The 27,174-nt window shown below is 48.1% G+C and overlaps 13 protein-coding genes across 13 annotated transcripts; 8 read left to right on the forward strand and 5 right to left on the reverse strand.

Moving 5' to 3' along the window:
* Positions 1-175: 175 nt before the first annotated feature.
* On the forward strand, positions 176-3,464 carry N7511_002815 (uncharacterized protein; the record flags this gene model as incomplete). The annotated part of the gene is given in 9 exon segments (XM_057125240.1): positions 176-751; positions 807-948; positions 998-1,032; positions 1,048-1,671; positions 1,720-2,092; positions 2,592-2,642; positions 2,696-3,021; positions 3,078-3,201; positions 3,262-3,464. 9 exon segments carry the CDS (start codon positions 176-178, stop codon positions 3,462-3,464), a joined length of 2,454 nt encoding a protein of 817 aa, XP_056987399.1.
* A 264-nt stretch (positions 3,465-3,728) lies between these two features.
* sac6 (fimbrin) lies at positions 3,729-5,970 on the reverse strand (the record flags this gene model as incomplete). Its single annotated transcript, XM_057125241.1, has 5 exons — positions 3,729-3,760; positions 3,822-4,804; positions 4,874-5,571; positions 5,634-5,844; positions 5,948-5,970. The coding sequence occupies 5 exons, from the start codon at positions 5,968-5,970 to the stop codon at positions 3,729-3,731; spliced, it is 1,947 nt and encodes a 648-aa protein (XP_056987400.1).
* A 799-nt stretch (positions 5,971-6,769) lies between these two features.
* On the forward strand, positions 6,770-8,215 carry N7511_002817 (uncharacterized protein; the record flags this gene model as incomplete). The annotated part of the gene is made up of 1 exon (XM_057125242.1): positions 6,770-8,215. The coding sequence occupies one exon, from the start codon at positions 6,770-6,772 to the stop codon at positions 8,213-8,215; it is 1,446 nt and encodes a 481-aa protein (XP_056987401.1).
* A 948-nt stretch (positions 8,216-9,163) lies between these two features.
* N7511_002818 (DDHD family phospholipase) lies at positions 9,164-9,738 on the forward strand (the record flags this gene model as incomplete). The annotated part of the gene is made up of 2 exons (XM_057125243.1): positions 9,164-9,552; positions 9,606-9,738. 2 exons carry the CDS (start codon positions 9,164-9,166, stop codon positions 9,736-9,738), a joined length of 522 nt encoding a protein of 173 aa, XP_056987402.1.
* A 1,006-nt stretch (positions 9,739-10,744) lies between these two features.
* On the forward strand, positions 10,745-11,275 carry N7511_002819 (uncharacterized protein; the record flags this gene model as incomplete). The annotated part of the gene is made up of 1 exon (XM_057125244.1): positions 10,745-11,275. The coding sequence occupies one exon, from the start codon at positions 10,745-10,747 to the stop codon at positions 11,273-11,275; it is 531 nt and encodes a 176-aa protein (XP_056987403.1).
* A 358-nt stretch (positions 11,276-11,633) lies between these two features.
* Positions 11,634-13,742, forward strand: N7511_002820 (PX domain-containing protein; the record flags this gene model as incomplete). The annotated part of the gene is made up of 1 exon (XM_057125245.1): positions 11,634-13,742. One exon carries the CDS (start codon positions 11,634-11,636, stop codon positions 13,740-13,742), a length of 2,109 nt encoding a protein of 702 aa, XP_056987404.1.
* Positions 13,743-13,986: 244 nt separating this feature from the next.
* N7511_002821 (transcriptional coactivator p15/PC4 family protein) lies at positions 13,987-14,469 on the forward strand (the record flags this gene model as incomplete). Its single annotated transcript, XM_057125246.1, has 2 exons — positions 13,987-14,205; positions 14,260-14,469. The coding sequence occupies 2 exons, from the start codon at positions 13,987-13,989 to the stop codon at positions 14,467-14,469; spliced, it is 429 nt and encodes a 142-aa protein (XP_056987405.1).
* Positions 14,470-14,836: 367 nt separating this feature from the next.
* On the reverse strand, positions 14,837-15,359 carry N7511_002822 (uncharacterized protein; the record flags this gene model as incomplete). The annotated part of the gene is made up of 3 exons (XM_057125247.1): positions 14,837-14,944; positions 14,990-15,061; positions 15,186-15,359. The coding sequence occupies 3 exons, from the start codon at positions 15,357-15,359 to the stop codon at positions 14,837-14,839; spliced, it is 354 nt and encodes a 117-aa protein (XP_056987406.1).
* Positions 15,360-15,840: 481 nt separating this feature from the next.
* N7511_002823 (Hydantoinase B/oxoprolinase) lies at positions 15,841-16,406 on the reverse strand (the record flags this gene model as incomplete). Its single annotated transcript, XM_057125248.1, has 3 exons — positions 15,841-16,079; positions 16,148-16,246; positions 16,322-16,406. The coding sequence occupies 3 exons, from the start codon at positions 16,404-16,406 to the stop codon at positions 15,841-15,843; spliced, it is 423 nt and encodes a 140-aa protein (XP_056987407.1).
* Positions 16,407-17,397: 991 nt separating this feature from the next.
* On the reverse strand, positions 17,398-18,546 carry N7511_002824 (RNA-binding protein; the record flags this gene model as incomplete). The annotated part of the gene is made up of 4 exons (XM_057125249.1): positions 17,398-17,450; positions 17,509-18,110; positions 18,163-18,219; positions 18,464-18,546. 4 exons carry the CDS (start codon positions 18,544-18,546, stop codon positions 17,398-17,400), a joined length of 795 nt encoding a protein of 264 aa, XP_056987408.1.
* An 805-nt stretch (positions 18,547-19,351) lies between these two features.
* Positions 19,352-21,878, forward strand: N7511_002825 (uncharacterized protein; the record flags this gene model as incomplete). Its single annotated transcript, XM_057125250.1, has 8 exons — positions 19,352-19,456; positions 19,513-19,833; positions 19,902-20,177; positions 20,234-20,370; positions 20,432-20,586; positions 21,164-21,268; positions 21,359-21,726; positions 21,801-21,878. 8 exons carry the CDS (start codon positions 19,352-19,354, stop codon positions 21,876-21,878), a joined length of 1,545 nt encoding a protein of 514 aa, XP_056987409.1.
* A 300-nt stretch (positions 21,879-22,178) lies between these two features.
* Positions 22,179-23,667, reverse strand: N7511_002826 (glutamate-5-semialdehyde dehydrogenase; the record flags this gene model as incomplete). The annotated part of the gene is made up of 3 exons (XM_057125251.1): positions 22,179-23,092; positions 23,149-23,310; positions 23,367-23,667. 3 exons carry the CDS (start codon positions 23,665-23,667, stop codon positions 22,179-22,181), a joined length of 1,377 nt encoding a protein of 458 aa, XP_056987410.1.
* Positions 23,668-24,049: 382 nt separating this feature from the next.
* Positions 24,050-25,819, forward strand: N7511_002827 (putative COP9 subunit 3; the record flags this gene model as incomplete). Its single annotated transcript, XM_057125252.1, has 6 exons — positions 24,050-24,217; positions 24,303-24,543; positions 24,590-24,610; positions 24,798-25,039; positions 25,118-25,270; positions 25,334-25,819. 6 exons carry the CDS (start codon positions 24,050-24,052, stop codon positions 25,817-25,819), a joined length of 1,311 nt encoding a protein of 436 aa, XP_056987411.1.
* Between the last annotated feature and the right edge of the window lie 1,355 nt (positions 25,820-27,174).

Here is a 27,174-nt window from a genome sequence, read left to right on the forward strand (position 1 = left end):
GAGGCCTCGGAAGCCAGAGCATAGCTTCACGTCAGTTAAACCCCATCTCCAACGTGAACTCTCCACAACCCTCAACGTCATATGTTTACTATTTCGCCACTGGGATTGAACACCCGAACCACCCGAATGATGCGAAGACATTTGCCCGTTTCTCTTTTTGGTGTGCACATCCATCATGAGCCCAGCCAGATTAAAAGGTCAGCTAGCGTCGGCTCCAAGCTCCCCTAGCTCACCCAGCTCGCCTTCTTTGAGCTCGGATGACCTTGATGATTCCACTCGGCAAAGTGTCTCGGTAAAGCTTCGGGAGACCGACAATGCTGGACAATACCTGCTCACCGCAGAGGACGCTGAGCTTTTACGGGAGATCCTTAAACACAACCTTTACTTGGAAAAAGCAGAATCGTCTCAGAAACCGCGCTTCAGGTTCCGAGACTTGGAATTTACAAGGCAACTCAGTACATTTGACCGCCAGAATTTGACCTTCAGTTCGTCTGAGTTTCATGGCTTCTTTGTGCTCTTCTGGATGGGGGTGGCCTTGATGCTGCTCAAGGTCATGGCCAATAACTGGAAGATATATGGCACTATTTGGGGTCAGAACGAGATCATTCACCTCATGTTCTCTAAAGATATTATGGTTCTCGGACTGACTGACTTGGTCTTGTCTTGGTCTACGATATTCTGCCTGCTTGTTCAACGAGCGGTATTCAAAGGGTACATGCGCTGGAGTGGCCCCGGTTGGCTGGTTCAAAATGTCTGTTTCAGGATATACCTTCCTGTGTTTTTCTACTGACTTGCTGATCTATCAGATCTGGCAAACGATATATCTGGCTACCATCACATGGTGGACATATCATCGTGATTGGCCCTGGACACACACTGTCTTTATAGTGCTGCATTGCTTGACCATGCTGATGAAACAGCATAGCTATGCAGCCTACAATGGGTACTGTAAGTAGAAATAAGCTCCCGGTGGCTGAGTCTGGGTTAATGAAAATAGTGTCGGAGCTGTACTTCAAACGAGAGCTGGTTAAGGTAAGACTATCGCAGTTGAAGAACCTAAGCAGACACAACAGCTGGTCAAAACAAGGACATACCTCTGCGGTTGACACAGATGTTGATGCCGAAATCATTGAGCTCAGAAGAAAGGAATTCCGGCGACGATCCTCCAATCTCAATAATAATTCCCGTGCCCGCGAAACGGACCAGCTCATCTCTCTTGTCGAAACCATTGAACACGGGGTATTTCTTCAACCGGAGCAGGTGCAATCCCTGAACGAGCTACTAGAGAGAGAATTTGAAATCTTATCCGAAGGACTTCAGGGCAGGTGTTCGTTGACCTCGAATCACTATCCGCGGAATCTGACCTTGAAAAACTTCTGCGACTTTATCACATTACCCACCTTGGTATATGAGCTAGAGTACCCACGCACAGACAAGATCGACTGGATTTATGTGGCAGAGAAGACCGCGGCCACATTTGGTATCATTGTGGTAATGATAGCAGTATCTCAGTCATGGATATATCCGGTGGTGATGTACACTATGCAGATGAAAGAAGAAGGGTTGACTGCGCAGCAGAGGCTGCAGGAATTCCCCTGGGTGCTGAGTGACTTGCTCTTCCCTTTCATGATGGAGTATCTGCTGGCATTTTATGTGATTTGGGAGTGTGTAGTATGTACTACCGATCTCAAAGACACGATCTTTTGCTGATCATCATAGCTTAATGCTTTAGCCGAGATTACCATGTTTGCAGATCGGGGTTTCTATGCGGACTGGTGGAATTCAGTCTCTTGGGATCAATTTGCTCGAGATTGGAACCGCCCTGTGCATAATTTCTTGCTCCGGCATGTATACCACAGCTCCATCAGCGCTTATCGTCTATCACGGGTATCAGCGAGCCTGATGACTTTTTTCCTGTCTGCATGTGTGCATGAGCTGATCATGCTGTGCATATTCCGGCGCCTTCGGGGGTATTTGCTTATCCTCCAAATGTCGCAACTGCCACTCGTTTCACTCAGTCGGACTCGTATGATGCGAGGCCGACGATTGATTGGGAACATCTTTTTCTGGCTTGGAATCTTTACAGGACCGAGTCTGTTGTGCAGCTTGTATCTGATTATATGATTATCATCATGTCATTCACCACACACGGTGATTGGCTTTACATTGGAGTTAACGTGGATATGGTAGCCTTGGTCTAGGGTTTATTCAGAAAGGGAGGGGGAGGAGGTTAACAATAAGTACTTCGTGGATATGTAATGGTTACATTTATATATTCTCGGCTGGGTCCATATCCATCAACTTGTATAGTATTGGAATATGATTGAAAAGCATATTCATTGCATACATTCTCCTCCAGAGCAGACGCAGATCTATAAAAGAAAAGCCCCGAGCTCCCCGTATTTGCCGTACCCCACCCCCCACTCACTGATATCACACTTCCCTCTGTCTTCCCTTTCTTTTCTTTCTTTTCTTTTCTTCTCTTTTCTTCTCTTTTCTTCCCTTTTCTTTCCTGTCCTATCATTTACACACAACTACTATCTTGAGCTTCGAAATGACTTCTAACCTACCATCTTCCTGTTGCACCGTAGGTGTCAAGCATGAAGGCGACGCCAAGGGCGATTACCAACAGATCGGCGACGGTATATATAGACCTCTAATTAAGCCATCTGATCTCAACTGCTAACGGTCGCAGTTGAGGCTTATATCTCACGTCCCGCAGATCAGTCCACCGAGCGTGCTATTCTGCTTCTGACTGATGTGATCGGCCATCGCTTCATCAACGCCCAGCTGATTGCGGATCAACTGGCGGCCAATGGCTACTTTGTCGTTATGCCGGATCTGTTTCATGGCGACCCAGTACTGTTAAACCGTCCCGCTGGGTTTGATCTGATGGCTTGGCTGAAGGGCCCCCCCGGTCACCTACCTGACCGCGTGGAACCCGTGGTACAGGCGGTTTTGAAGGAAATGAAGTCCAACATGGGCTGTCAGCGAGTCGGCGCTATCGGATATTGCTTTGGGGTATGATCTCATCGTTGCAGTAGGTCAGATCCACAGCTGACGCGAAAGGTATCTAGGCAAAGTATGCTGTCCGGCTGCTCCAGCCGGGTCTTTGTGATGTTGCCTACGTGGCTCACCCCAGTTTCGTCGAGGCGGATGAGCTTCGAGCTATCAAAGGCCCACTTTCCATTGCTGCTGCTGGTGAGTCTAATACGCAATGCGCTCATGTAACAGATCTGACTAAACTTACTGGGATTGCAGAGACCGATTCAATCTTCCCGGCCCCCAAACGCCATGAGTCCGAGGAAATCCTCGTCAAAAGTGGTCAGCCGTATCAAATTAACCTATTCAGCGGCGTCGAGCATGGTTTCGCTGTCCGCGCTGACATTACCAAGCCAACCATTCGCTTTGCTAAGGAGGCTGCTTTCGCGCAAGCTACTGCTTGGTTTAACCAATATCTGTAGATTGTGACGTATTATCCACAGTTCTCACGAATCTACACTCACATTGGGCAATAATAAAAATCCTCGATTTTAAGATTCTAGCCACCCTTTTGGTTTGTCTCGGTTGGATAGAAGATTTACATTCATTTGAAAAAGGACAGGAGTAGACAGAGTAACAGGAAATAGGGAGTAAGGCACGTAATACTACATAAATCGATGCCAAATCCCGAGCGAGCCATGAAAGATGACTGCGTTGCCGATAGTGTTCTGTGAAAAGAGGTTGCCTTACATCTTCTCGTGGGTGGCCATGAGAGAACCTGTGTAAAATGTCAGATACTGAGACAATGCCAGTCGAGGGTGCATAAGAGGGGGTCTTACCAATAAACGTAGTGACCAAACGAGATCGGACTTGACAGATATCCTCGGGAACCAGCCAGATGGTGGCACCCATCTTTCTGGCAATACTGATGGAGAGCTTAGCGTTGGCATATGCCTCCTCGTCGGTCCGGCCCGGGGTAACCAGATCATAGTCCACATAACTGCTCTTCATGCCATTGAGCACGTCCAAAAGGAATACTCCAGTGCCAATAGACTTGTCCTTGAAGCTTCGTATCGTTGAAGACTTTCCGCCGCTGCTAGACATATCATTGGCCCAGCGGATCATCTCGGTATCGGTGATTTCACGCTTGCCCAAACGTTGGGCCAACGCAGAGAGTGTGTTGGTGATATCACGACGCATCAGCTGCCACACCAAACCAAGAGTGAGAGTTCGCTGGCCATCAGTGATATCAGCGCCTTGGACACCGACAAGGGAGAAGCCATTGTGCTTTCCAAGTTCAATTGAGTAGTTGGTGTTTTCCACCGCCTTGAACCGCATCATCTCACCACCAGACGCTGGGGGCTTGTTCACATGTCTCCAGTTGACGGTTCCAGGAATAACCTTGTCGTACGCCTGCAGGAGGATTGATCCATCCCGAAGGTCATCAAACAGCGAGTTGACTGCCGGCTGCACATCCAAAGAGTTCAACCAGAGAGTGAAGACTCTGGCCTCTCGTTCACCTTCGGCGTCAAAGTCTTCGACCTCGAGTTTCTCCTCTTCAGTGATCGGATCCAGACCAGGGTGAGTGTTGAAAAGGTTGGCAACGAAGGCAAGGTTCAGCTTGGGATTTCCAGCAACTAACGAGGTCGGAGTCAGGAATTTCCGGCAATCAAGCCTGTCAGCGTTCTGCAGGACCTGTTCAGCTCGCTCGAGTAAGTCTCGGGTCTGGAGAGCTCCACGGGAGCAGACATCAGGGGCCAGTTGGTTAAGAAGAACAGTGTAATTTTCGCCGTCCTTCACATCAGTAGAAAAGTTTGTCACACTAAATTCATAATTGATTAGCCACCGGTTCTTGATCGTCTGATATACGGGCCAACCGATGTTAGCTTACCGTCTGTCCCATTTCGCGTTCTTGAGATGGTAGTTGAACCAACGAAGGAGGATCTGTTCTGGGGGCAAGCGCAAAAACTGCTCGAGGGTCTCATCCTCGTCCAAAAGTCTGTAAAGCTCCGGGTGAAGCTTGATATCAATCTTGCCCAGCAGACCACGGCGAATGACCTGCCAGATAAGACCCAAAATCAGATGCTCACGCACTTCAATGATATCTCCACTTCCGATGTTCACAACTGAACACCCAATACCCTTGGCGGAGTTGATGACAATATTGTTATTTTCAGTCATGTGGAAGGCGTTGAGTTGCTTGATCTTCTTTCCGGCCTTGTTCAAAACACGCTCATCAATGGTGTCCGGCACACTGTCATTGATCAACTTTGCCAGAACCAAACCATCCTTGCATTTGTCAAACATCTCAAATGTATCGGTAGGGAATGGCAGGAGGTTGCCAATATCCGGGTCTCCCGCGAGGACAGCATTAATGTGTCGCGTGAACTCGGTCCGTTCGTCTTCGTTGATCGTGTGTGTGACATTGGAGGATGATCCCTGAACGTGGATACGTCCACCAACACTGCCCTTGGAAACATGACGAGAAGCGCCAGTGCCGGCACCGGCGCCGGCTCCTTGGATCACGGCCGCGGGGCTGGATACGCCGCGGGGACCTTCTGCGGGTGCCGACCGAAGCTTCGAAACCAGCTATCACAGCTTTAGCATTTGTTCGTCGTTTTGAGCAGTACCATAGAGACGGGTCTCCTTACATCGACATAGTCTTCCAACTCCACGCGCCGGGAGCTGTCGAGTTCGACACCCTTTAGCGCCTGGCGCACCACGTCGTACGGCTGACGTTCGGATTGTTGAGCGGCCTTGATCGCAGTTGATTCATCAAGATAGCCACGGTCATCAACATCTAGTCGGTTGAATGCATCCTGGAGCGAGAAGATATCACCTTGGTCCAGCTGCGGGAACCGCCTGTAGCCAGCACACCCTTAGCATATAACCCAAGATACCTTCGGAATTACGTCGCATAGCCAGCGAGGTACAAAGAACCGGGGGAAGGGAGGGTGAGACTTACTTCTGAAGCTTGAGCGCATTCATGGTGTGAGAATGCGTCCCAGTAAGTGGGGGTTCCGCGAGTTAACCAGAGACGCGGACTTGAGTAGGCAGAGAAAAAGGGAACTCCTAGAGGAGTACAATTGGTTTGGATTCACCAGAGAGATAGCAACAAGTGATCCGAAAAGTTCAGATCCAAGTTGGAGAAGTGAATTGGGTAGAGAAATAAGGAGCGAAAGGCAAAAGTATACACGAACCGAGAGGGGGGATGAGCCACACTGTAACGCGTAATGTAAGGTAAGCAAGCGGTACATGGCATTACTAGTAATTTTGTAGTGGATGCCAAGTATCTTTCCTGGTCTCGTATTCGTAACGGCAAATGACGTCGAACATCTCCAGGCTTCCGGGCTTCCAGGGTTTCAGGCTTCCCTTTTATGCTTCATTTCCTCTTTCGTCTCTCTTGCCACACATTCTCTACATTTCAGGCGCCAGGATTACTATTTGTCTGCCTTGGAAATGAATGAAAAGAAAAAGTAAAAGAAAAGAAAAGAAGATACTCCATAGTCATAGAAACACCCAATGAATTACTTCCAATACATGATCAGCCGAAGAGACCGCGAACAGTTAATTGTTTGTGCTGGTGAACTCCAGCGCTGCTAACAAACGTGGAGAAATTATTGGCGAGTCCCGGATTACATCATGCGGATCACCGAGAGACCCCCCCAAAATAAAGATCGACTTTGACAGCTCCAGCTTAACTTACTCCCAAGCCTTGAACACGTTGCTAACCTTCTGATTCCACTATCCCACATTGATTCGGTTCACTGCCCGGGTGTGTCTCCCCATGGAGCAAAAGTCATTCCTGGGGACATTATCCCCATGGAGTACCCCGAGGAGCACAACGCCGCAACCCGATCGCCAGGGCTCAGAGGTCTTGCAGCGGTCCCAAGGAGAGGATCATACAGTGACACATAGGCATCGATTAAGCCTGCGTCGTTATCCTCCGGATTGCCCTCCGTTGAAAGTGAGGTGGTTTTACGCAGTGGACTCGCCCAAACGAAAGCCATCCTTACTAGAGCAGAAAAAGACCGACCAGAAGCCATTGCCATTGCCAAAGAAATTTATTCCTTTCCCTGGAAAAGACTCTCAGTCTATTGAAGCCACATTTCAAAAACTTTCGGAAATTGAAGATGCCCAGGAAGTTCAGGCCGAGGAATCCAAGAAACCCGCACAGTCTGTCTCAACCAAAGTGCCTGTGAACGAGGATTATCTGTTTGATGTGGATGTAGAACAGCGAGAATTAAGTCCCACCTATTGGATCGGCCCTGTTTATGAAGTTCGCCGTGGAACCTGGTTCGTCCAAGATGGGTCTGGATTAAAACCATGCGAAGAGAATCTTGCTACGCAGCTTGAAGAAGGCTACATCAAGCTTCGTCCCTGGAAGAGCGAGCCAACAGAGTCGGAGTCCTCGGAGCAGGCTTTCAAAATCAACGAACAGGATCTTGCTATTCGACAAGAGGATGTGCAGACCACCTCCCAATCATTTCGACGGCCAACCAACCCAGCCTCTACCGACAAGGGCACAGGAAACGATCCCAGCCAATTCGCGACAGAGCCTCAACAGTATCGTCTGTTTGGGGCTTATATGAACAAGATTGTTTCCTATCAAGATTCTTCAACTGCCTGGCTGATAAATGATGATATGATGTCACGGTTCAGTACTACCGTCTATCAGAAACTAGGAGGTGTTCCGGGTGCCAAATTGGTGCGTGGCTTCGAGCCCAAGAAGTCGAAGGAAACGGACAACAAGACTTCTGATCGAAAGGCCGAGAAGGCATCAAAGTCCAACGACAAATTCGGAATGAATCCCGAAAAGAACAAGTTAGACACACCAAAAGCGTCGCCCGTGGAATCAGTCGAAGGAGCCGATAATTCTGAAACCAGATCGATGACTACCTTGGAAAGACAAATGTCGTCCCTTGCCGGCGAACCGCAGAACCCTGCTGAACTTGAGGAGCAGGCTCGAAAGCAGGAAGAACAAGAAATGGAGGATTCGAGGGAAGTTGACAGTGAGGACAGAGAGCGTGAGGTTGACCATTTGGTCCTTGTCACCCATGGGATTGGCCAGCGGCTAGGGTTGCGACTTGAGAGCATCAATTTCATACATGATGTGAATGTACTCCGCAAGACACTGAAGACTGTCTATAAAGCTTCGCCTGATCTTCAGGCATTAAACTCTGCACTGCCTGACAGCGAGAAGAATTGCCGTGTTCAAGTGCTTCCTGTGTGAGTGTCTCTCTATTTCCTCTCTGATCATACCAGGGGTCGAATTTCTTAGGCAGACCAGTCTGAAAGTGAATGACTGCTACTCAATGCTCTCAATGCCCATTCATCCCTCGCATGCTAACAAGCATCCAGGTGCTGGCGACATCGACTCGACTTTCCTCATAGAGGAGTTCGACAGAACAGAAAAGAACAAGATCTTACCGACACCGATACTTTTGAAGATGATGTCTACCCGAGCCTGTCGGACATTACACTAGAGAGTGTACCTGCTGTTCGAAATCTCATTTCAGATTTAGCAATGGATGTGCTGCTATATCAGAGTGGATATTGCGAGCATATTTCCAATATTGTTAAACAGGAAAGCAATCGAATCCTCCAGCTATACAAACAGCGGAATCCTTCTTTCAATGGGTCGGTCAGCCTCTGTGGCCATTCTCTTGGAAGTGCGATCCTGTTTGATATTCTGTGCCATCAACCGGGCGAGGTTGCCGACCCTGCAAAGCGAGAATTGCCAAAGGCCCAAGAGACCGATATACCAAAACATATTGGTGGGTCGAGTGCGTTTGAGTTTGAAACCGAAGAATTCTTCTGCTTGGGATCCCCTATTGCCCTCTTTCAAATGTTAAAGGGCAAAACGATAGGAGGTTATTCTGTTCTGGACCCTCGGAACCGGAAGAATCCCTTAGATGTCGAAATTGACACCAATGGATTGAGGTCTTCAAAAAGAGATTCACTTCCCCCTGGACTTGGATTCAACGAAAACCCTGCTATTGTTTCCACGCCGAAATGTCGAGATCTTTACAACATCTTTCATCCTTCAGACCCAGTGAGCTACCGAATTGAACCTTTAATATCTCCAGCGATGGCGACTTTAAAACCCCAACCTCTCCCTTCGGTCAAAAAAAGCCTTTGGACAACCTCTGGGCAAAGTTTATCTATTCTTGGTACCCGAATGGGCCAAAGTGTGGGTTCCCTATGGACGAATTTCACTACAGGTGTTGCCAGCAGTTTGTTGAACCGCAGTTTGGGCCTAAACGACGACGATCCATCGGCTGGTAGTGCCATTGACAAAAAAGACGATAAGAAATCCCATAAACGAACACAGTCTGGATCAGTTCAACATGACCCACATGAATCAGACGACCATTATCAAACATTGATTGAGTCGGATCTAGAAACTCTCTACGACGGATTCCAGAAAAGCCGGGATGATCGCAGATCACAGACATCGTCAACTGACCCTGATACCGATACCAAAGATCAAGAAAGGAAAGTGAGATTTGAAGATGCCAAAGTGCGCGCGTTGAATGCCAACGGTCGTGTTGACTACAGCGTGCAAGAGTAAGAGCGTCCATTCGCACATACTGAACCAAACTTAACTTTTTCTACAACAGGGGTGCATTTGATATCTCGTTGATTGCCAGTATTGCCAGTCATCTCACCTACTGGGGGGACGAGGATGTCAATCACTTTATGCTATCTCAAATGCTGTCCAGGCGAATTCGACATAGAAAGACAGGAAGGTAGGTATGGGATCTCAACATTAGAAGATGGTCACAGATATAACAGTGAGCAATGTTCAATAAGTTATTTAATACTCCGAAATATACCAAAGAGACCACAGATCCTAGAGGGGCTATAGATGTCAAGCGAGCCTAATTGGGACTAGCGTTGTCGGTTAGGTGAGCACAGCATTTCTCCGTTCATTTCCTCCTTCTCTCTCCTCTCTTCACTCCCTACCCTTTCCCAACTTTCACCTCGCCTCGGAATTACAGCGGGCTCAAAAATCTAGAGCATACACTTGCTCGGACAGTCAAACAGTTTTGTCTAGGACCTCTTTTTAATGAGGTTGATGTCCAAAATGACGAGAGTTTGATCAGAGCCCGCCAGTCCGCTGTCGTCGACTCAATCTCAAAGAGTCAATTGGTACATTTTTGTACTAGTGTCGTTGACAAGGATGCAAGATTATGTGTTGTCTCGGATGACCCATCTTTGCTGGAGAGGCCTCCCAATATCCATGTGAACAGAACCTCACTGAGATTGAAGACCGAGGCAAGGTGGCGGTGCAATTTCTCGTTTTCGAGATGGCAATGATATTTACCAGATCGATGCAGATCTGGAGGCTGCAACGATCTGGATGAATATCCAGTAGATTCCTTGTAGATTCTCCTTTACCCTCACCCTTGAGCCGCAATCTCTTTACGTCTGGCATGAAGCACATGTTCTATGAATGCTCGGATTCACTCAAATTGCGGAGATCAACTCCTTTCTATTTGCTTTAGATTCCTGGTGAACTCATGATCACGAGGAAATTATGAATGGATACATATATAACGTTACTTGAAGCAATAGAATTTTACGATTACGAAGTTCCTCTGTTCTATTTGCGTTCTCGCACCAGCCACACGGGGTAGCGCCAAGGATTTCGCTCCCTTAGCTTCCCACCTTCATCTATAACGTTAACCATTACTGAACATGAGAGGTTTGTGTCTCTTTGGCCAGTCTTGAATGCTCGCTGACCTATTCTAGCACAATGAGTCGCCTCAGCGATGATTTGGGCAACTCCAAAGTTGATCTAGCCACATCGATCGACGCAATCCCCGCGAACCTCGAGACGTCTGAACATAGCTCGAACTCGGCTTCCACGAAGGAACTCATCAATTTGGCCCTTGAATTTCTGTCAACCTCTAGCAATGAAGCCCTGTTGGGGGTCTTTTCTCTCCTTACACTTGTCACCTACGTTATTCTCGGGCGAATCGGACTCGTCCTTATCGGAGTAGTGCTAGGGGTTGTCCTTCACGCATCGTGGGAGGGACCAGTTTCATCATCAGAAGGATCGCGTGGACCAAAAAAGAGAAGAGAACTTGCGCTAGAAGTGTCCAGCAGGCTGTTGGACTGGTCGAAACGGGACAGTGCTACGAAAACCCAGAGCAACAATGATGGGTCTATGACTGGCCCTGAGGGTCTATCCTCGGCAGACCTTGAGTATGCCACATTTCAACCAGCCACCGCGAGTGCGTTGAAGACACTCACAGACGCTGTCATAAGAGACTATGTTCAGTAAGATTCCCTTTTCTTCCGAAATAATCCCAGTAGCTTACCAGAACACAAGATATTGGTATGAACCCATATTACCTTCCGAATCAACGTTCCCAGGTACATGTCGAAGGATCTTGACCCATTTTGTTACGTCTGTTTCACTGCATCTGTCACGGAAACGGACAGAGGACACTTTTTTGCAGTTCCTGACCAACTCTTCGTCTATTGTCATTGTATTTCTCAATGAACTCGCTGCAGCATTTGATACTGGAGACTCTCAGCCCATGGAGGCTCAGAAAATGGTGGACCGGTATCTCGAAAATTTTCCGGACAGCAGTCTAGCCAATGTCTTGTCCCAGAAACAGCAACAAAAGAAACTCAATATGATTGCAGACGATATCTTATCAAACTTTCTGGACTCGAAGGCATATGATTGTCCGGCTGTGCGGGATTTCCTCCGCGAGATTTTTGCGGGCGTTATATTGGAATCTACAGTGATCAGTCTCGCTCGGCCCGAGTTCATCAATGACTGGATCATCTATCTCTTGCAAGATGGTGAGTCTGAAATTATGCACGCCATTGATGCGGGCGTCGAGGGTGCACGAAACCAGGGCACCAGTGCCCCCAAGTCCTCGGAAACTGTACCCGCGGGGTCAATTCCAGATCTAGCTTCCCCAGACAGCCAGAGACAATCTATGCAGGCGGATAGAGCGACGGAAGAGGCAGTTCTCGAAGCAAAACGTCTCAGTGCTATGATTGCGTCGCAGGATATACGAAGCCCTAGATCCACACTGGAAAGCGATGGATCTCGATCGAACACAGAGTCAGGCTCAATATCAATCCGTAAAATTCAAGACAGTCAGGAACAAGGCGAAACTCCCACAGCCACCTTGTCGAGGTCACCGTCACCCACAGATCTGGAAAGATTCGTGGATACACCCCATTCGCCTCAAGCAAGTGCCCAAGAAAATACATCTATGCCTTTGGTTCTTCATGGTGCCCAAGTCTTGGTCGATGATGATGGATCGAGGAATGAAAAAAGCCAAATCAAGTCACGACCGACGTGGGATTACCTACTACAGGTTGAGCCAGCCTCAACACGCTCGACTGGGTGGATGGTTTTTCGGAAGTATTCGGACTTCCAGTCCCTTCATGAGATGCTCGAGACTGTTTCACGATTAAATCGAATTCAAAATTTCTCGGATCGCTACCCTGCGCTACCCTCGTGGAAGGGAAAATCGAGGCAAACCCTCGCTCGGGATCTAGAAGGATATCTGCATGATGCTATGAGACATGAAGCTCTTGCTGACACGGATCGAATGCACCGATTCCTGGAAAAGGATGCTGAATTCAATGAACCAGATCCCAAAAAGCCAGGATTTTCTTTCCCCAGTCAGATTGCATTTGAGAACATGGGCAAGGGTATGCTGGGTGCGCTAACCAATGCACCCAAAGGGATGGCAGGAGGAGGTAAGGCTGTCTTTGATGGAGTGACGGGGGTATTTGGAGGCGCTGCCAATAATAAAAAGCCAGCTTCCGTCGCCGAAATCCAGCCTCAACACCGGAAAAGTCTTTCTCTTTCTAAGACGAATGTTGAAACCCCAGTCTCCATTACCCCAAGTCGAGCCAGCCTGTCCAAGGCCGATCCCAATCTCGACGACCCTACGAGGACTTCAGAAACTGATGATCCTATTAGGCCGCCAGCGTTGCCTTTACTTTCTAATGACTCCTTGGAGATCCAAAGAAGAGAAGCTTCCAAGTCACCTTCGGTCAATAGTGCGGATAGTGTCGTCAACCCAAGAGCCAACGAACAGGAACAGGATACACGGGTTTCAGAGTCGACCCTCGCGCTCTCCCAAAGTACACCGTCACCTGATCTAATGACCGAACATCCAGAGATTAGCACAAATGAGGGTGTGAATCAGACACCGTCACATCGCCGATCTGAGACCGAGCAGAGCAATCCAGGGCTGGCCAAATTACGCAATGAAGGAAAGCCAATCACAGTCGATGAGACGCAAATAGCAGTGGAATTGATATTTGCGGTCATCAACGAACTCTACACCCTGTCGTCTGCATGGAATATTCGGCGAACCCTATTGAACGCTGCAAGGTCTTATATTCTGCGTCCCGGTAGTCCGACCTTGGAAACAATTCGCGCACTATTACAGGACTCTATGATTCAAGGCCATACTTCGGACGAAGCCCTTGGAAATTACATCACCAAGCTTCGAGAGAATGCGCTCCCGACAGAGACAGAACTGAAAACCTGGCCAGCTCCACCCAGCGAAGAGGAGAAGGCCCGTCTACGAGATACTGCACGCCGGTTGTTCGTGCAGCGAGGAATTCCCCAGGCATTGACAAGTGTCATGGGAGCAGCTGCTAGCCGGGAGGCATTGGAAAAGATCTTTGATAGCCTTCAGGTGGAATCTGTCGCCCGAGGATTCATCTTTTCGGTCTTGCTTCAGGGTTTGAGAGTATTGACCCTGTAGCATTCACGCAATGTATTGATAAATGAATAGAAATAGCACACTTAAATACCAATGGTGGTTTCTATGCCATGTCATACCTTTTTTGACGCATAAGATAAACCAATGCAGAGTCATGGTAGTCGAGTTGAGTATAAACTCATACAAAGAAGTAATCGCCACGTGACCTCGCGTTTGACGCGTGACCTAGAAGCTGTCCATCTGCTTTGAATGCTTCCACTCCGCAACACATCTCTCGACTCTCAATATGACATCCAGAAAGCGCTCCGAGTCAGACGCTGGGCCTGACGATGCAAACAAAAAGGTCAAGATCAATATAGACACAAGCAAAACAGACTCCAATGGAGATCGCTACTGGGAGATATCTAAAACGCGCCGCGTTACTGTCTCTTCTTTCCGAGAAAAGAATATGGTGAACATTCGGGAATACTACACGAAAGATGGACAGGACTTACCCGGCAAAAAGGTGAAGATCTTGTTCACACATGCTATACTCTGAGTTAATATTGACTTTGTCTAGGGGATCTCGCTCCCCATGGATCAGTTTTCTACTCTCATAACTCTTCTTCCTCAGCTTGAACAGGCATTGAAGGACAGTGGTGAAATCTTGCCTCGGCCTGCGTATCTTGGAACCCCCAGTGAAGGCGAGACACAGGATCACTCAGACAGCAACCGAAGCCCATCGAAGCAGAATATTGAGGCGACTAGTGACGAGGATGAAGGGGAATGAGACTGTAGGGACATGAAGACTATGCAGAAACCAGAAAGGTACTACTAAGGCAGTCCTCGCCAGTTCTCAACTGTATCCTAAGCCTAATTCAAACATCTTCAATTATTTTGAAAGACCTCCCGTCTAGATACTCGCCTCCTGCGTTGCCATGCGGTTGGCGATGGAACTACCTCGCCAAGCATGGCGAGCCTCTTGACGAAGCATTTGACTTCTAGTACTGGGCAAACCCATCCTCCAGGGGTGCGAACGATGACTCGTTCCTCTGCCTGCACGGGGATTCGAAATTCAATATCTCGGACAACGCCATCCCCTCTACGGCGTTGACCCTTGCCTCCAGAATTTGGCCCGCAGCAAAATTCTCGTAGTATCACTGGGTAACGCCGCTCAAATCCTTCAGCGTCAGTGAGTCGGGTATTGGCAATGTGCGTATGAACCCCTGAGGTGCCTCCCCATGCTGGGCCAGCTCCGCTTCCACCTGCGATGATCTCGTCATAGCCAAATCCCTCCATATCAGTCTCACCGCGTTGGTATCACCCTGCGAGGCAGCACATGCTTGGAAGCATTTCAATATGACATCCGTCACTCGTTGACTCTAGCCAAAACATTATTAGCCCATGTCGTTTCAGAGTGTATGTAAGGTTTCACCCTCAGTATATTGCCACTAACCATAGCAGCAGTTTCCGAGGGGGACAAAGTACTTCCTGGGGGATTCATACTTCAATCGGCTTCAAGCAGCCTTGGTTCACTTCATCGAAACCCTGGTCCCGCAGCCTCTGTGCGGCTCGCTTTTTAGGCTCTTGTATCCAGGTTTCAAGATCGGGTAGAGTCTCATTCCCCCATATCTTGGATTCAGGCTCTTGGTGTTCATCAACGGCATCTGCCAGAGCCATTCGTATGCCGAAAGCACAGGCGAGTGCCGGTGTATCAAAATCTCCCGGATCCCTAGGTTTTCATCAATAATAACGACATGCTGTCCCCCAGCCCCTCCGAAGGTAGCCAATCTGTGTTTCGAAGTATTGTGCCCTTTTGCCTGTGTCAAGGACCGAATTGGTCGGGTCATTGTCTCATTGGCGACATTGATAAATCCAAATGCAACCTCATTGGGGCTTATCTCTCTGCTTTTGCCTCCCTCGACTAGTTGTTCATTGATATCTCTGGTGGGTTTTCCAAAATGGCACCGGCTTTCATCCTTGTCCATTTCTGTGTCGTCCTTGGGACCAAATATACTCGGAGAAAAAAATCTGGAACCAAGGGCCCAAGGAACAGGTTGGCATCAGTGACCGTCAAAGGGCCATCTTTGTGATAGCACGCGGGCCCCAGATTTGCACCGACAGATTTAGGCCCTACGACAAATAGACCATGGCGGTAGAATCAACTCGAGCCACCTGCCGCAGCGACAGTGTTGATGTCCAATTGAGGGGAATGGATAGTCACCCCAGCAGTAGTCGTCTCAAAAACATCCCTTATCCCTCCCATATTGAAGCCGATCACTGGGATCTTCAATGGAGGATCATCATATGAAGTCAATGCATAGCCGGCCACCCCACCAGCAGGGCCAGAAAGAATGGCTCGTAAGCCTGAGAATTGGTCCACGTCCATCAAACCTCCGTCTGATTGCATTCATAGCGTGCTCCTGTGGTGCCTGCTTCTTGTTTGACACTTTCTCTTTCCAGTCCACCTTCAAATCCAGCCGGAAACCCCGAAATATACATCTTGATGGTCGGGGTCGGGTATGCATCGGCACTTGCTGAAGTAGTGCGTGGCACCAGCTTGATCACTGACAAGAGCACGTTAGGACGTTTGATGGCTAGATCGAAAATCTTTCACCAGGACTGATTCCAGATCAACAGACAGTCCTTAAATCCCTTGGTGACCACCAGTGCAATTTCTTTGCCTTTCCGTTCCAGCAATGCGTCGGTTGCAACAGTTGTGCCCATGCCGATACTTTGTATCAAAGAAGTATCTACAGGCTCATCGCGAGGGATATCACGGCCTGTGGATATGGAAAGGATGCGTCGGATACCCTCCGAAGGTGCATCTTTGTAGTTGGCCGGATATTTTGAAAACAATTTGATCACAATATCATCTTCAACACGTCCTATCCCTGGATTGCCCACGCAATCTGTAAAGGTTCCGCCCCGCCATGAACAGTCCGTATATCGAAACCCACGAGCCGGGGTAAGGGTCAAACATCGATGGCAATACTAATTCCTTGTGCCTTGGGGCTCATGAGAACCAAGTGAGATCATCTGTATCTTTCCCGGGTGTGTAAGGAACAGACAGGCGGGTGATGCTTTTTCTCCGCATATCAAGCTCGCTCTACTTGATCGGTATTATGAGATATACAATGCATTTGTCGATGTGTTGTATGGCAACAGGAAATCGTGAATATCGGGCCAAATTTTGCAAGGAAAACGTTTTTTGAAGAAAAAAATTTGGTGCCTACAGCATTAAACCCACATACAACTAAAACACTACATTGATCGACAGGAATTCGTGGTAACCGGTCGGAAAGGGCGAGGAAGGGAAAGAATCGCTTTCATATTAAATTGCGCACATGAGACGGAGGGCGCCATGTAATTCATCGTGGTAAGAGGGCGAGGAATTGGAACGTTCGCTCGACGCTTCGGTGGACTCCGAGCTGCTGACCAGAATAAATACCGACACCTCAAAAAAAGTTAAGCATATTTGGGGGAGGGGAATTCAAAAGAAAAATGAAAGTTGACGCGGGCCCGATAATGATGTCGACAAGCAATGCTCAGGGGCATTTGGAATCAACAAAGGCACAAGAAAACGATAGGGAAATTTTGCTGCACGTGGGAGACCAGCATCAAACCGATAGTCAAACAAGTGAAATAACCTTATCCTTTGCCTAATTGGCATCTCTGCAATCAATGTGATCCGAGCAGGGGCGAGATACTGAGTGATCTACTCAGCAGTATCAAGCTCATCATGAGCAGAGGGCATTGGGTCCAGGGGTACTAGATAGGTGTGAGCAAACAGAAAAGATTGTTTGGACCGAATATTGGGACGACTTACCTTTCCTGTCTTCACCGTTGGGGACAGCCTCACGGTCGTCTTCGCGGCGCTCACGGTCATCCTCACGTCTTTCCCGATCATCCTTGCCCTCACGTTCACGGTCATCAGGGCTACGGGAGCGGTCACGGGAGCGGTCACGGTCACGACGATCGTGGTCGCGGTCGCGGCGATCAGAATCACGGTCACGGCGGTCGTAGTCACGGTCATAGTCCCGCTCATAGCGATCATCGCGGCGAGGAGAATAATCACCGCCACGGCTGCGACGGGGGGAAGGAGAGCGACCACGACGAGGGGGAGTGCGGTCACGACGGCGTTCACGGCCAGCATCACGGCCAGCATCACGGCCAGTTTCACGGCCAGCTTCACGACCAGCTTCACGACCAGCTTCACGACCGGGCTCACGGCCTGAATCAAAGCGCCAAGAGGCAGAAGGGGGGAGTACGGGCCCACTATAGATGGGGTTAGAGAAAAATATAGCAAACAAGATGTAAAATAATATTACCTCGATTTTCAACAGATCATCGCGGCCGATGCGCTTGTTGTGCATTTCGTGGTAGGCATCATCAGCATCACGACGGCTTTCGTACTCCACAAATGCAAACCTGGGCTGAGGTCAGAGACAAGTATGTCGCAAATATCAAAGTAGTAACTTACAGCCGGCTAGAGGGAGTTCTTGGAGCAGGGATGTCACAGCGAACAAGACGCCCATAGCTATTTCGAAGATCAGTTTTGAACAGCTCCAGATGCCCAAGTTAGGAGAAAATTATGACAAATGACCCCAGGACCAGTAGTAGCCCATGGACCGAAGGGCGGGGTAGGGTCAAACTGAAAAAAAGAGGTAACATATATCCTCCAAGTCCATCGAAAGTGGTCTCGTTACGTCGTCGGAAGGATTGGGGGGGGAGTGAGGGGGGGGTCCGATGGTCGTAGGTGCGAAGCTAAAGGCGACACGTACCGTTCGAATTCGTAGGCAAGATCGCGAGCCCGGGTGCCGTGGCCGAACCCGGTGACATACAGAGTGGTTCCCGAGCGAGACATTGTGTCGTGCAAGAGAATCCAAGAAGAAGGGGAGAGAGCTTGGGAAGCTTCAAGAGTTAAGTATCGGGAAGGGGAGAAGGTTGAAAGAATTGGGTGATGAAGGTGCTACGGTGAACCAAATGTGCCACAAATGCCGATGGAAGTGACGTTTCAACCATTTCTTGAAATACGTCATTCTACTGGACCATAGATGGCCAAGGATCAGTTTCTCACATCATGTAAAGGGCCAATTCACAAGTTTATATAGTAGGTTTGGGTGGTTTGAGGTGCCCGGGAATGGTAGTGGCGGACTATCGGGAGGTACCGTGTCTGTCGGCAAGTCGGGAGGTCTTCTATCGCCCCAAACCTCCCCAAAGCTCCTTGAACCTCTCCCTTTTCACTCCAGTCAAGATTTCCTCCAAGATTTCTCTTTCATAATACAGTACTCTCCACTCCTCTGCTAGAATTGGGCTCGTTCCACTTACCGCAATCTTCTTCGCTCCGATCCTTGAACCCCCAGCTGCAAGCTGTTATACCCTTTCACATCGATTTTACAAGTCCTCGGAGTTGTCCAGACCAACGATGGGCATCTAAACCGGCAGAACTTGAATTATAGCCTACATTCATGGCCAGCACTACATCACTAGAAAACAGAATTTCCGGTCCTTTCTTATTCCGTCAGGCTATCACACGATCTGTCTGGACGCTGCGCAATCGAGATCAACAGCAACCGAACTCGATTTGAGTCACAATATCCTCAAGATATCTGAGGCAGAATCTTTTTTCCACTCTGTCATCTACAAAACTCGATGTGCCTTTTGTCAAGATGAGCTTGGATCGCCAAAATGACACCCAGAAACATGAGCTGGAAAGCGCTGGAAAGCCTGCCTTGCAAAACCTGTCTCAATTTTCCACTTCGAATTCTCTCAAGGTAAAGGTTGCCAAAATAAAGTTTGATGTGTGGGAAAACTGATTGGTTTTGAGCAGGAGACTGTCGTGGAGCAAGCTCCGTCACTGTTAGATCGGACTCGAAACAATCTCGCCGAGCCAGTGGTGGCTGCTTTTATGGCTGGTGGAGTTGCCGGTGCTGTTTCCAGGACGATAGTATCGCCTCTTGAGCGGTTGAAAATTCTCCTTCAAATCCAAAGCGTTGGTCGAACAGAATACAGACTGTCAATTTGGAAGGCCCTGGTGAAGATGGGCCGTGAAGAAGGTTGGCGAGGTTTCATGCGAGGAAATGGAACCAACTGCATTCGTATTATCCCGTATTCAGCGGTGCAGTTTGGGAGCTATAACTTTTACAAGAAAGTGAGTGATACCGCACCGCGACTGAGGCCTGTCTATGAGGATCCAGACAGAGACTTATGTTACTCTAGTTTGCCGAATCTCCCGATGGTGAGATGACACCCATGCGTCGCCTTATTTGCGGAGGCGCTGCAGGAATCACCTCGGTCACCTTCACATATCCTTTGGACATTGTTCGAACCCGGTTATCTATCCAGTCAGCTTCGTTTGCCGACCTTGGAGCACGAGACCCTGGCCAAAGATTACCGGGCATGTTCACCACAATGGTGGCGATATATAAAAATGAGGGTGGGACCAGAGCTTTGTATCGTGGGATTGCCCCCACTGTCGCCGGAGTGGCCCCCTACGTGAGTTTTGTCTACTGGATTTTCCCCGTTTGACCTCCCAAGCTAACCAACAACAGGTGGGGCTCAATTTTATGACCTACGAATCAGTGCGCACATATTTGACACCGGATGGAGACAAAAACCCCAGTCCCTATCGAAAATTACTAGCTGGCGCGATCTCTGGCGCAGTCGCCCAGACATGCACCTATCCTTTGTCAGTTCTTTGATACCTCCTTTTTACCTTCCCGGTTGCTCCAGGGCTAATTCTGAAGTAGCGATGTGCTCCGTCGACGGTTCCAAATTAATACCATGTCCGGAATGGGGTACCAGTACACATCTATTTGGGATGCTGTGAGGGTGATTGTTGCTGAGGAAGGACTACGAGGTTTGTTCAAGGGAATAGGGCCCAATCTTCTCAAGGTTGCTCCTAGTATGGCCAGCAGCTGGCTGAGCTTTGAGATGACTCGGGATTTCCTCATCACTTTGGGAGATAGAGAGTAGTCCAATATATCTAGAGATGCATTGTTTCTGTATTTGACCATTATTTTAGGTTTCCAGACATTTGGATCGTTCATAATTCCTTATCAAAAAGGTACAACTTGTACAGTACATAACTATAGAACTACCGCTAATGTTAAGTTGCATGTGAAATCTACTTTTACTACTTCGGCGCTAAGATTTTCGTCCGCGAGGCTGATGATTGACACGTGATTCATGGAGTGGCGATTGTATCATGTGACTCCATGGTCAGGTGCCTCGCCTTTCCTATTTGGGTCTAGGGTAGGGCTCAACCCGCACACCACCGTCCAGGCGAAACTTGAGGATCAAAAACCTCCTACACTTTCCGTGCGACAGCAAGCTATTTCCCAGGAAGTCGATCAATAGCAGCCATGGGTATGTTCTATCTTATTCGACTTGTTGACTACTGTTGTTTGCAGTATTCATCAGATCCGAATTCTTTTCCCCCTGCTCGCTGCGCAAGTTCGCTGACCATGTTCAAATCGCAGGTATCGACCTGGACCGCCACCATGTGCGGAGCAGCCACCGCAAGGCTCCCAAGAGCGAGAACGTTTATTTGCAGGTTCTGGTGAAGCTTTACCGCTTCCTTGCCCGTATGAATCCCCTGTCCCGATCACGATTTATTTTTTGCGCAGGGCGCACCCTTTGGAGGACATGAAAGGCTGATTTGGGATGATTGATAGGCCGTACCGAGTCCAACTTCAACAAGGCTGTTCTCCGTCGTCTCTTCATGTCGAGAATTAACCGCCCCCCTGTTTCACTCTCCCGTGCCGTCGCCAACATCGGCGAGACCCACAAGGGCAAGACAGTCGTCGTCATCGGCACCGTTACCGATGACAACCGCCTCCTGAACGTTCCCAAGCTCTCGATCGCTGCTCTCCGCTTCACCGCCACTGCTCGCGCTCGCATTGAGAAGGCTGGTGGTGAGACTTTGACTCTGGACCAGCTTGCTCTCCGCGCTCCCACCGGTGCCAACACTCTCCTCCTCCGCGGACCCAAGAACGCCCGTGAGGCTGTGAAGCACTTCGGCTTCGGTCCCCACACTGACAAGGTGCGTTTCACAAAATATCCTGCCTTCTACCCGGTGACAACAAAATATGGTTTACATTTGCTAACTCAAAACAGAAGCCTTACGTCGGAAGCAAGGGCCGCAAGTTCGAGCGTGCCCGTGGCCGCAGAAGATCCAAGGGTTTCAAGGTCTAAGGGACTTGGTGTGTGTGAGGATGGCAGCGCAGCATGGATACACCATCACACTGGCCTGTCTAGTGCCTGGAATCATTCCGGTCTTAGCCAGAGAACTCGAGTCTTTGTACCTAAAAGTGGCGGGAAGTCTTTGGTTGGACTGGGAAATGAGAATTTACGAATGAAAGGGCAAAAGAAAATTGAATCAGGCTTTGTCCAAAATTTTTCTTACGACATTTTTTTTGAACTGGAACAACCAAAAGAAGGGGAAAATATACTTTTATTTTAAAATTGTATTAAAGATACACCAAGTAGGTTGCCTCATTGGCCCAGAGGCAGGTTTCTGTGAAGATATTTCCGTCCTCCTGCACCATCGTGGTAGTCTGCCGCCCGATGGCCATTTCCTCGAATCAGGTACTTATAGATGGTCAAACCCTCCAGGCCAACTGGTCCTCGAGAATGGATTTTGTTGGTGCTGATTCCCACTTCTGTGCCAAATCCAAACCTCATTCCATCCGCAAATCTAGAAGATGCGTTCCAAAAAACTCCCGCGCTGTCAATGCCGCTCATAAATAGATTCGCCACCTCCTGAGACTCAGTCAAAATAATTTCGGTGTGCTTAGATGAGTGAGAGTTAATGTGAGCGATAGCAGCTTCTACTGCGGCGATCGGTGAGTTGGCCGCAGGAACAGTCTTCACGGCTAGAACAAGGTCTAGAAATTCAGTGTTGTAGTCGGATTCGGTTGCCAGCTGCAATTGGGCACTCTTCTCGGCAGGCAACGCTTTTGTCAGAGCGGCTTTTGATGCAGCATCACAGCGGAGAGATACGCCTTTTTCCAGGAGTGCAGAGGCTACCGCGGGGACAACCGACTCGAGAATATCCTCGTGGACAAGCAAGGTCTCCAGAGAGTTGCATGCGGCTGGATAGTCTGTTTTGGAGTCCACAATGACTTTCGTGGCAGTTTCAGCGTTGGCATCAGAGTGAATGTAAGCAGAGCAAAGACCGTCTGCATGCCCAAGAACAGGAATTTTGGTGTTGTCCTTGACAAATCGAACAAGCTCGTTCGAGCCACGAGGGATGACCAGGTCAATCAACGAATCTTGAGCCAGAAGGGATGATACAGCATCGCGTGTCTTAACCAATTGGACTGATGCTACTGGCACTTGCGAGCCAGCAATAGCTTCCGATACAACATTGGCAATTGCCGCGAAAGACTCCATGGATTCCTTCCCGCCTATTGATATATGTCAATGAAGAGTGGAGAGTTTACTTTGCTTGGGGCACAAGTACCTTTCAAGATAGCAGCATTGCCGGACTTGATAGCCAATGCAGCGATATTGGCTATGACTTCTGGGCGGGCTTCAAAGATGATGAGCAGAACGCCAATGGGGCAGCTGACTCTCTCGAGGGTCAAGCCGTCGTCAAGAAGAGTTCTCAATGTGACTTTTCCGACTATTTCATTTGGGTCAGAATCTATCCAATTTGATATACATAGGATTTAGGCATACCAGGATCTTCCAGATCTCGCACACTCAGTATGCCCTCAAGCATGTCATCATACTTTCCAGGTCGCGACAAATCAAGTCTCTTGATCACGCTGTGACTGAGGTCTCCGCTGTCAGCCGCACGGTTAGCAGCTTCTAGGTCTTTAGCATTGGCAGCCAAAATAATCTCTCGATTCACATCCAATGCATGATGGAGCGATGTCAAGGCTTCATTGCGGGCGGCGTTAGACAATGTAGCGAGACTACGAGAGGCAAGCGATGCATTCCGTGCGACATCAATCGCAGCCGAGTCAGTCAACGACATAGTATGGAATAATTGAAATGAGTAAAAAGCTGGGGGAGTTGAGAAAATCAAGAAATGAGTCAAGGTCAAGATTCGGAGGGGCACGTTATCGGTCCCGCTTGGTGGCTCCCCCGGAGCTATCGTTGACGTTAGCTCTCTCTGTCTCTCTCCCTCTCTCCCACTCTTTCTTTCTGCTGTACTTCATATTAGCCAACTTAGCTCTGGCGGTCTCTTTGTGCTCTCTTGTCGACTGTTTTATCATTTTGAGCGCTGATTATTCCCCTTTGCGGCTACGATCGTGTTTGCGATCTTGAAGCCAGTACTCTTGCGTCGGCTCTTGCGAACACAGCACGTTACTTTTGTTTCAATATATTTCCAGAGTCCCTGTCTCTGCATCGCCAAAATGACAATTCTCTCGGACTTTGCCGCTGCATCAGCTCATTTACATGACTCTGCCAGGCTTACTAGCGGCGAGTATGACCGTGGACTTCGCGAGTTGGTTGAATACTCGAGGCGACTTCTATCCACTAAAGCCCTTGACACCCTTGCCAGTGACGAATCAATCTTAGATGTGAGTGATTTTTGATTTATGGCAGTAATGGATGAGTGTTTGGTGGAACTACTTCTGACATTTGTCTTCGTTTCCTTCTGTGCAGCGTTTCGACCCAACAAGAGATTCTATCCCATATCTCTTCATCCTTCGACTACAAATTCAGACGGCACAGGAATCTACTGGCGAAATGTTCCCAGCAAAAATTCAACCCAAGGGGGCACTATGGACACGGAGTGTGGTTTTCTTGAGGAATTTTGATGGGATTCAGGTCAGATATGTCGGGCGAGAATGGCGTGAGCTCGTTGAGATCGTGGGGCATGCTTCACAAGCTGTATCTAAGGCAAGTTCGTTCTTTTCGTGTCTTTGCACTTCTAAGCTGACAGTCCACAGCCACTCCTAGCTACGAGGCTGGTGAGAGACGCTATGTTGCGTCTCGATCCATCATGTGCTGTGTTCACGTCAACATACCTGTTACTAGTCCGACTCTGTCTCCAGGCCAATGCCTTTTCATGTGCATTACCGGTGTTGGAAAAACATATTTGCCATCTTCCATTGGTGCCTGGGCGTCCTTCTTCGGAGCTTCCTGTGCTTTGTGCAGCGCACGAGTCCGGTGTACCTTTTGTGACAGATGCATCTGGTCTTTCATCCAAGATATCTCATCGAGATTATTTACAATATTTCCTCTATGGCGGTATGGTGTACATGGCCCTCAAGGATTGGCCCAAGGCATTTCACTTCCTTGGCGTTGTTGTCTCTGCGCCTGTTGCTAGCTCGGTGAGCTTGGTCATGGTGGAAGCATACAAAAAATGGGTTCTAGTTGGTCTACTCAAACATGGCAAGGTACGTCAAGTGAGCACTGAACCGCCACTTTCGTCCGATTCCACTTCGTTCTTCGGCTAACTTGACTTTTGGTGCTAGTTGTACCCACCTCCAACTATCACGACCCCTCATGTGATGAAGATATATCAGTCGATCGCGAGACCTTATGTTATACTTGCAAACGCCTTTGAGCAAGGTGATATTCGAAGACTGAAAGCTGAAGCCGATTCAGCAGAAGACATCTGGCGCACTGTAAGTCACGTTTGGATTTCACTCAAGCGAAACCTGGTCGATATAGCTAACACATCAATGAAGGACAATAACACAGGCCTGGTCTCCCAGGTGGTGAACAGTCTTTACCGCCAGGCTATCATCAGGCTTGGCAATACGTTCGCAGCTTTAACAGTCGCCGACCTCGCCAAACAAGTCTTCCCTTTCCCCGTGACTGATGAGGTTGCCGAGTCTGTTATTTTGTCCCTCGTGCTGGCTGGTACTTTAGATGCCACATTGCTGCAAACTCCAGATCCGATCGTGTCGTCAATGCTGCGATTTTCGGCTACATCTTCATTTACTCGGCTCTCGCATGAGTTGGATATACAACTCCAACTCAAGAAGGAGCGATTTGTAATGGAGGCTTTGGTGGGAAATGTCATTGAGAGCAATCAAAACCTCGGCTTGAGTGATGAGTGTGTTGACAGTTTTCATAAAGGACAAGCCTGGTCGGGTTCTGAGGTGAATGCAATTCTAGGGGAGGAAGTTGGCTTGGAGATGGATGAGGATCTTATGGGAGATATGCCGTAGATGATAATTTTTTGGATACAATCCACGTCTCGGCTTAACTTTCTCTATGTCTAGGCACTTATGATACTATGAATGAATTATTTTATTATCACAATATGGCTAAGAAGCCCGTTATGGCGTCCCGTCTGATATCATTTAGAATTATACACACATACAGCATGCTAGAATCGGATGTGCATTAGATAACCATTGCCATATTTACGAGTTCATACTTAGTTCTTAATTAAAAGTACAGATATAGAATATCCACAATGCAACTATACCCAGCCTTAACTGCAACGCAAAACTTCATCAAAACTTCATCAAAACTACAAGTCAATACTAATTCGATCTTGGCTACTTATCCTATTGACTTTAGAACAGGAATGTCCTGTTATAATGTTTTGACCAAGAAATATGTGCCTACGCTTCCTTTATAGACTTATCTATATGACCCTAGCTCGCATTCACATGGTTTGATTTATAGAGCTTCTCTGTGGCCAAAATGATATCACTATCTTTTATATAAATTCTATAGCACAAGTCTTAATAACGAACGAGCTAAAATTGATGAATCAAGTATGATCAATCTATGAATCTTTCAATTTCATGATTTTACCTTGTCATTCTAGCGCTATGTTAGGTACGTTGTATCTACTTCTATCACATCCATTATTGAATTACCCCTTCAACTACAAGCCATTTTAATTTATGATTATATCGTATTACGCTTATTTAATCATTTTGAGTACGTATAGCCTTTTTAGCCCCGTTTCTTTCCTAGAAGCTTCTCTGGTTGTTCACAGTATCACATTTTCGGTGCCATTTTTGAATAAGACTTCATGAGATACCTACCCAGACACAAAGAAGCGAATTTGTCAGGTGTAGATGGATCCGACCTTATCGTGTCAAGCAAGTTGAGTTGGCATACATTGATGTGAATAAAAGTATGATTAGCGAATTGAGTGATGCTTTACCTATGCCTACTGAAGGGCTGGCTAATCTTGATAAGGATTGAATCGCATCCTGATAGCTTGGCTTGAAAATAGTAATACATGTCTCTAGAGTTATTTCTTATTGAAACTTTTCTTTTGACTAGTTTAGATCGGGCTTATAGTGTCAGTACCACCTCCTAATTGGGTCAGTTGGGAGCCTTGGGAACCTGACCATGGAATTTGGACATTACTACTATCTGTCACAGTTGATTGTCTCAACAGGGACTGGCCCAGTTCCTATGTTACCAAATCATATGAACCCCACATAATCTGGCCATATGAGGTCAGTAGTAAATAGCAAACCCCACGCTGATGCCAGGGATCCGCGTTCAGTCTATTCTCTATTACGACACCATCATCATATTATAACTTATGCGCTAT

Source organism: Penicillium nucicola (genome assembly GCF_028828085.1).
Source record: "Penicillium nucicola strain IBT 29836 chromosome Unknown utg000002l, whole genome shotgun sequence".
Classification (NCBI taxonomy): domain Eukaryota; kingdom Fungi; phylum Ascomycota; class Eurotiomycetes; order Eurotiales; family Aspergillaceae; genus Penicillium; species Penicillium nucicola.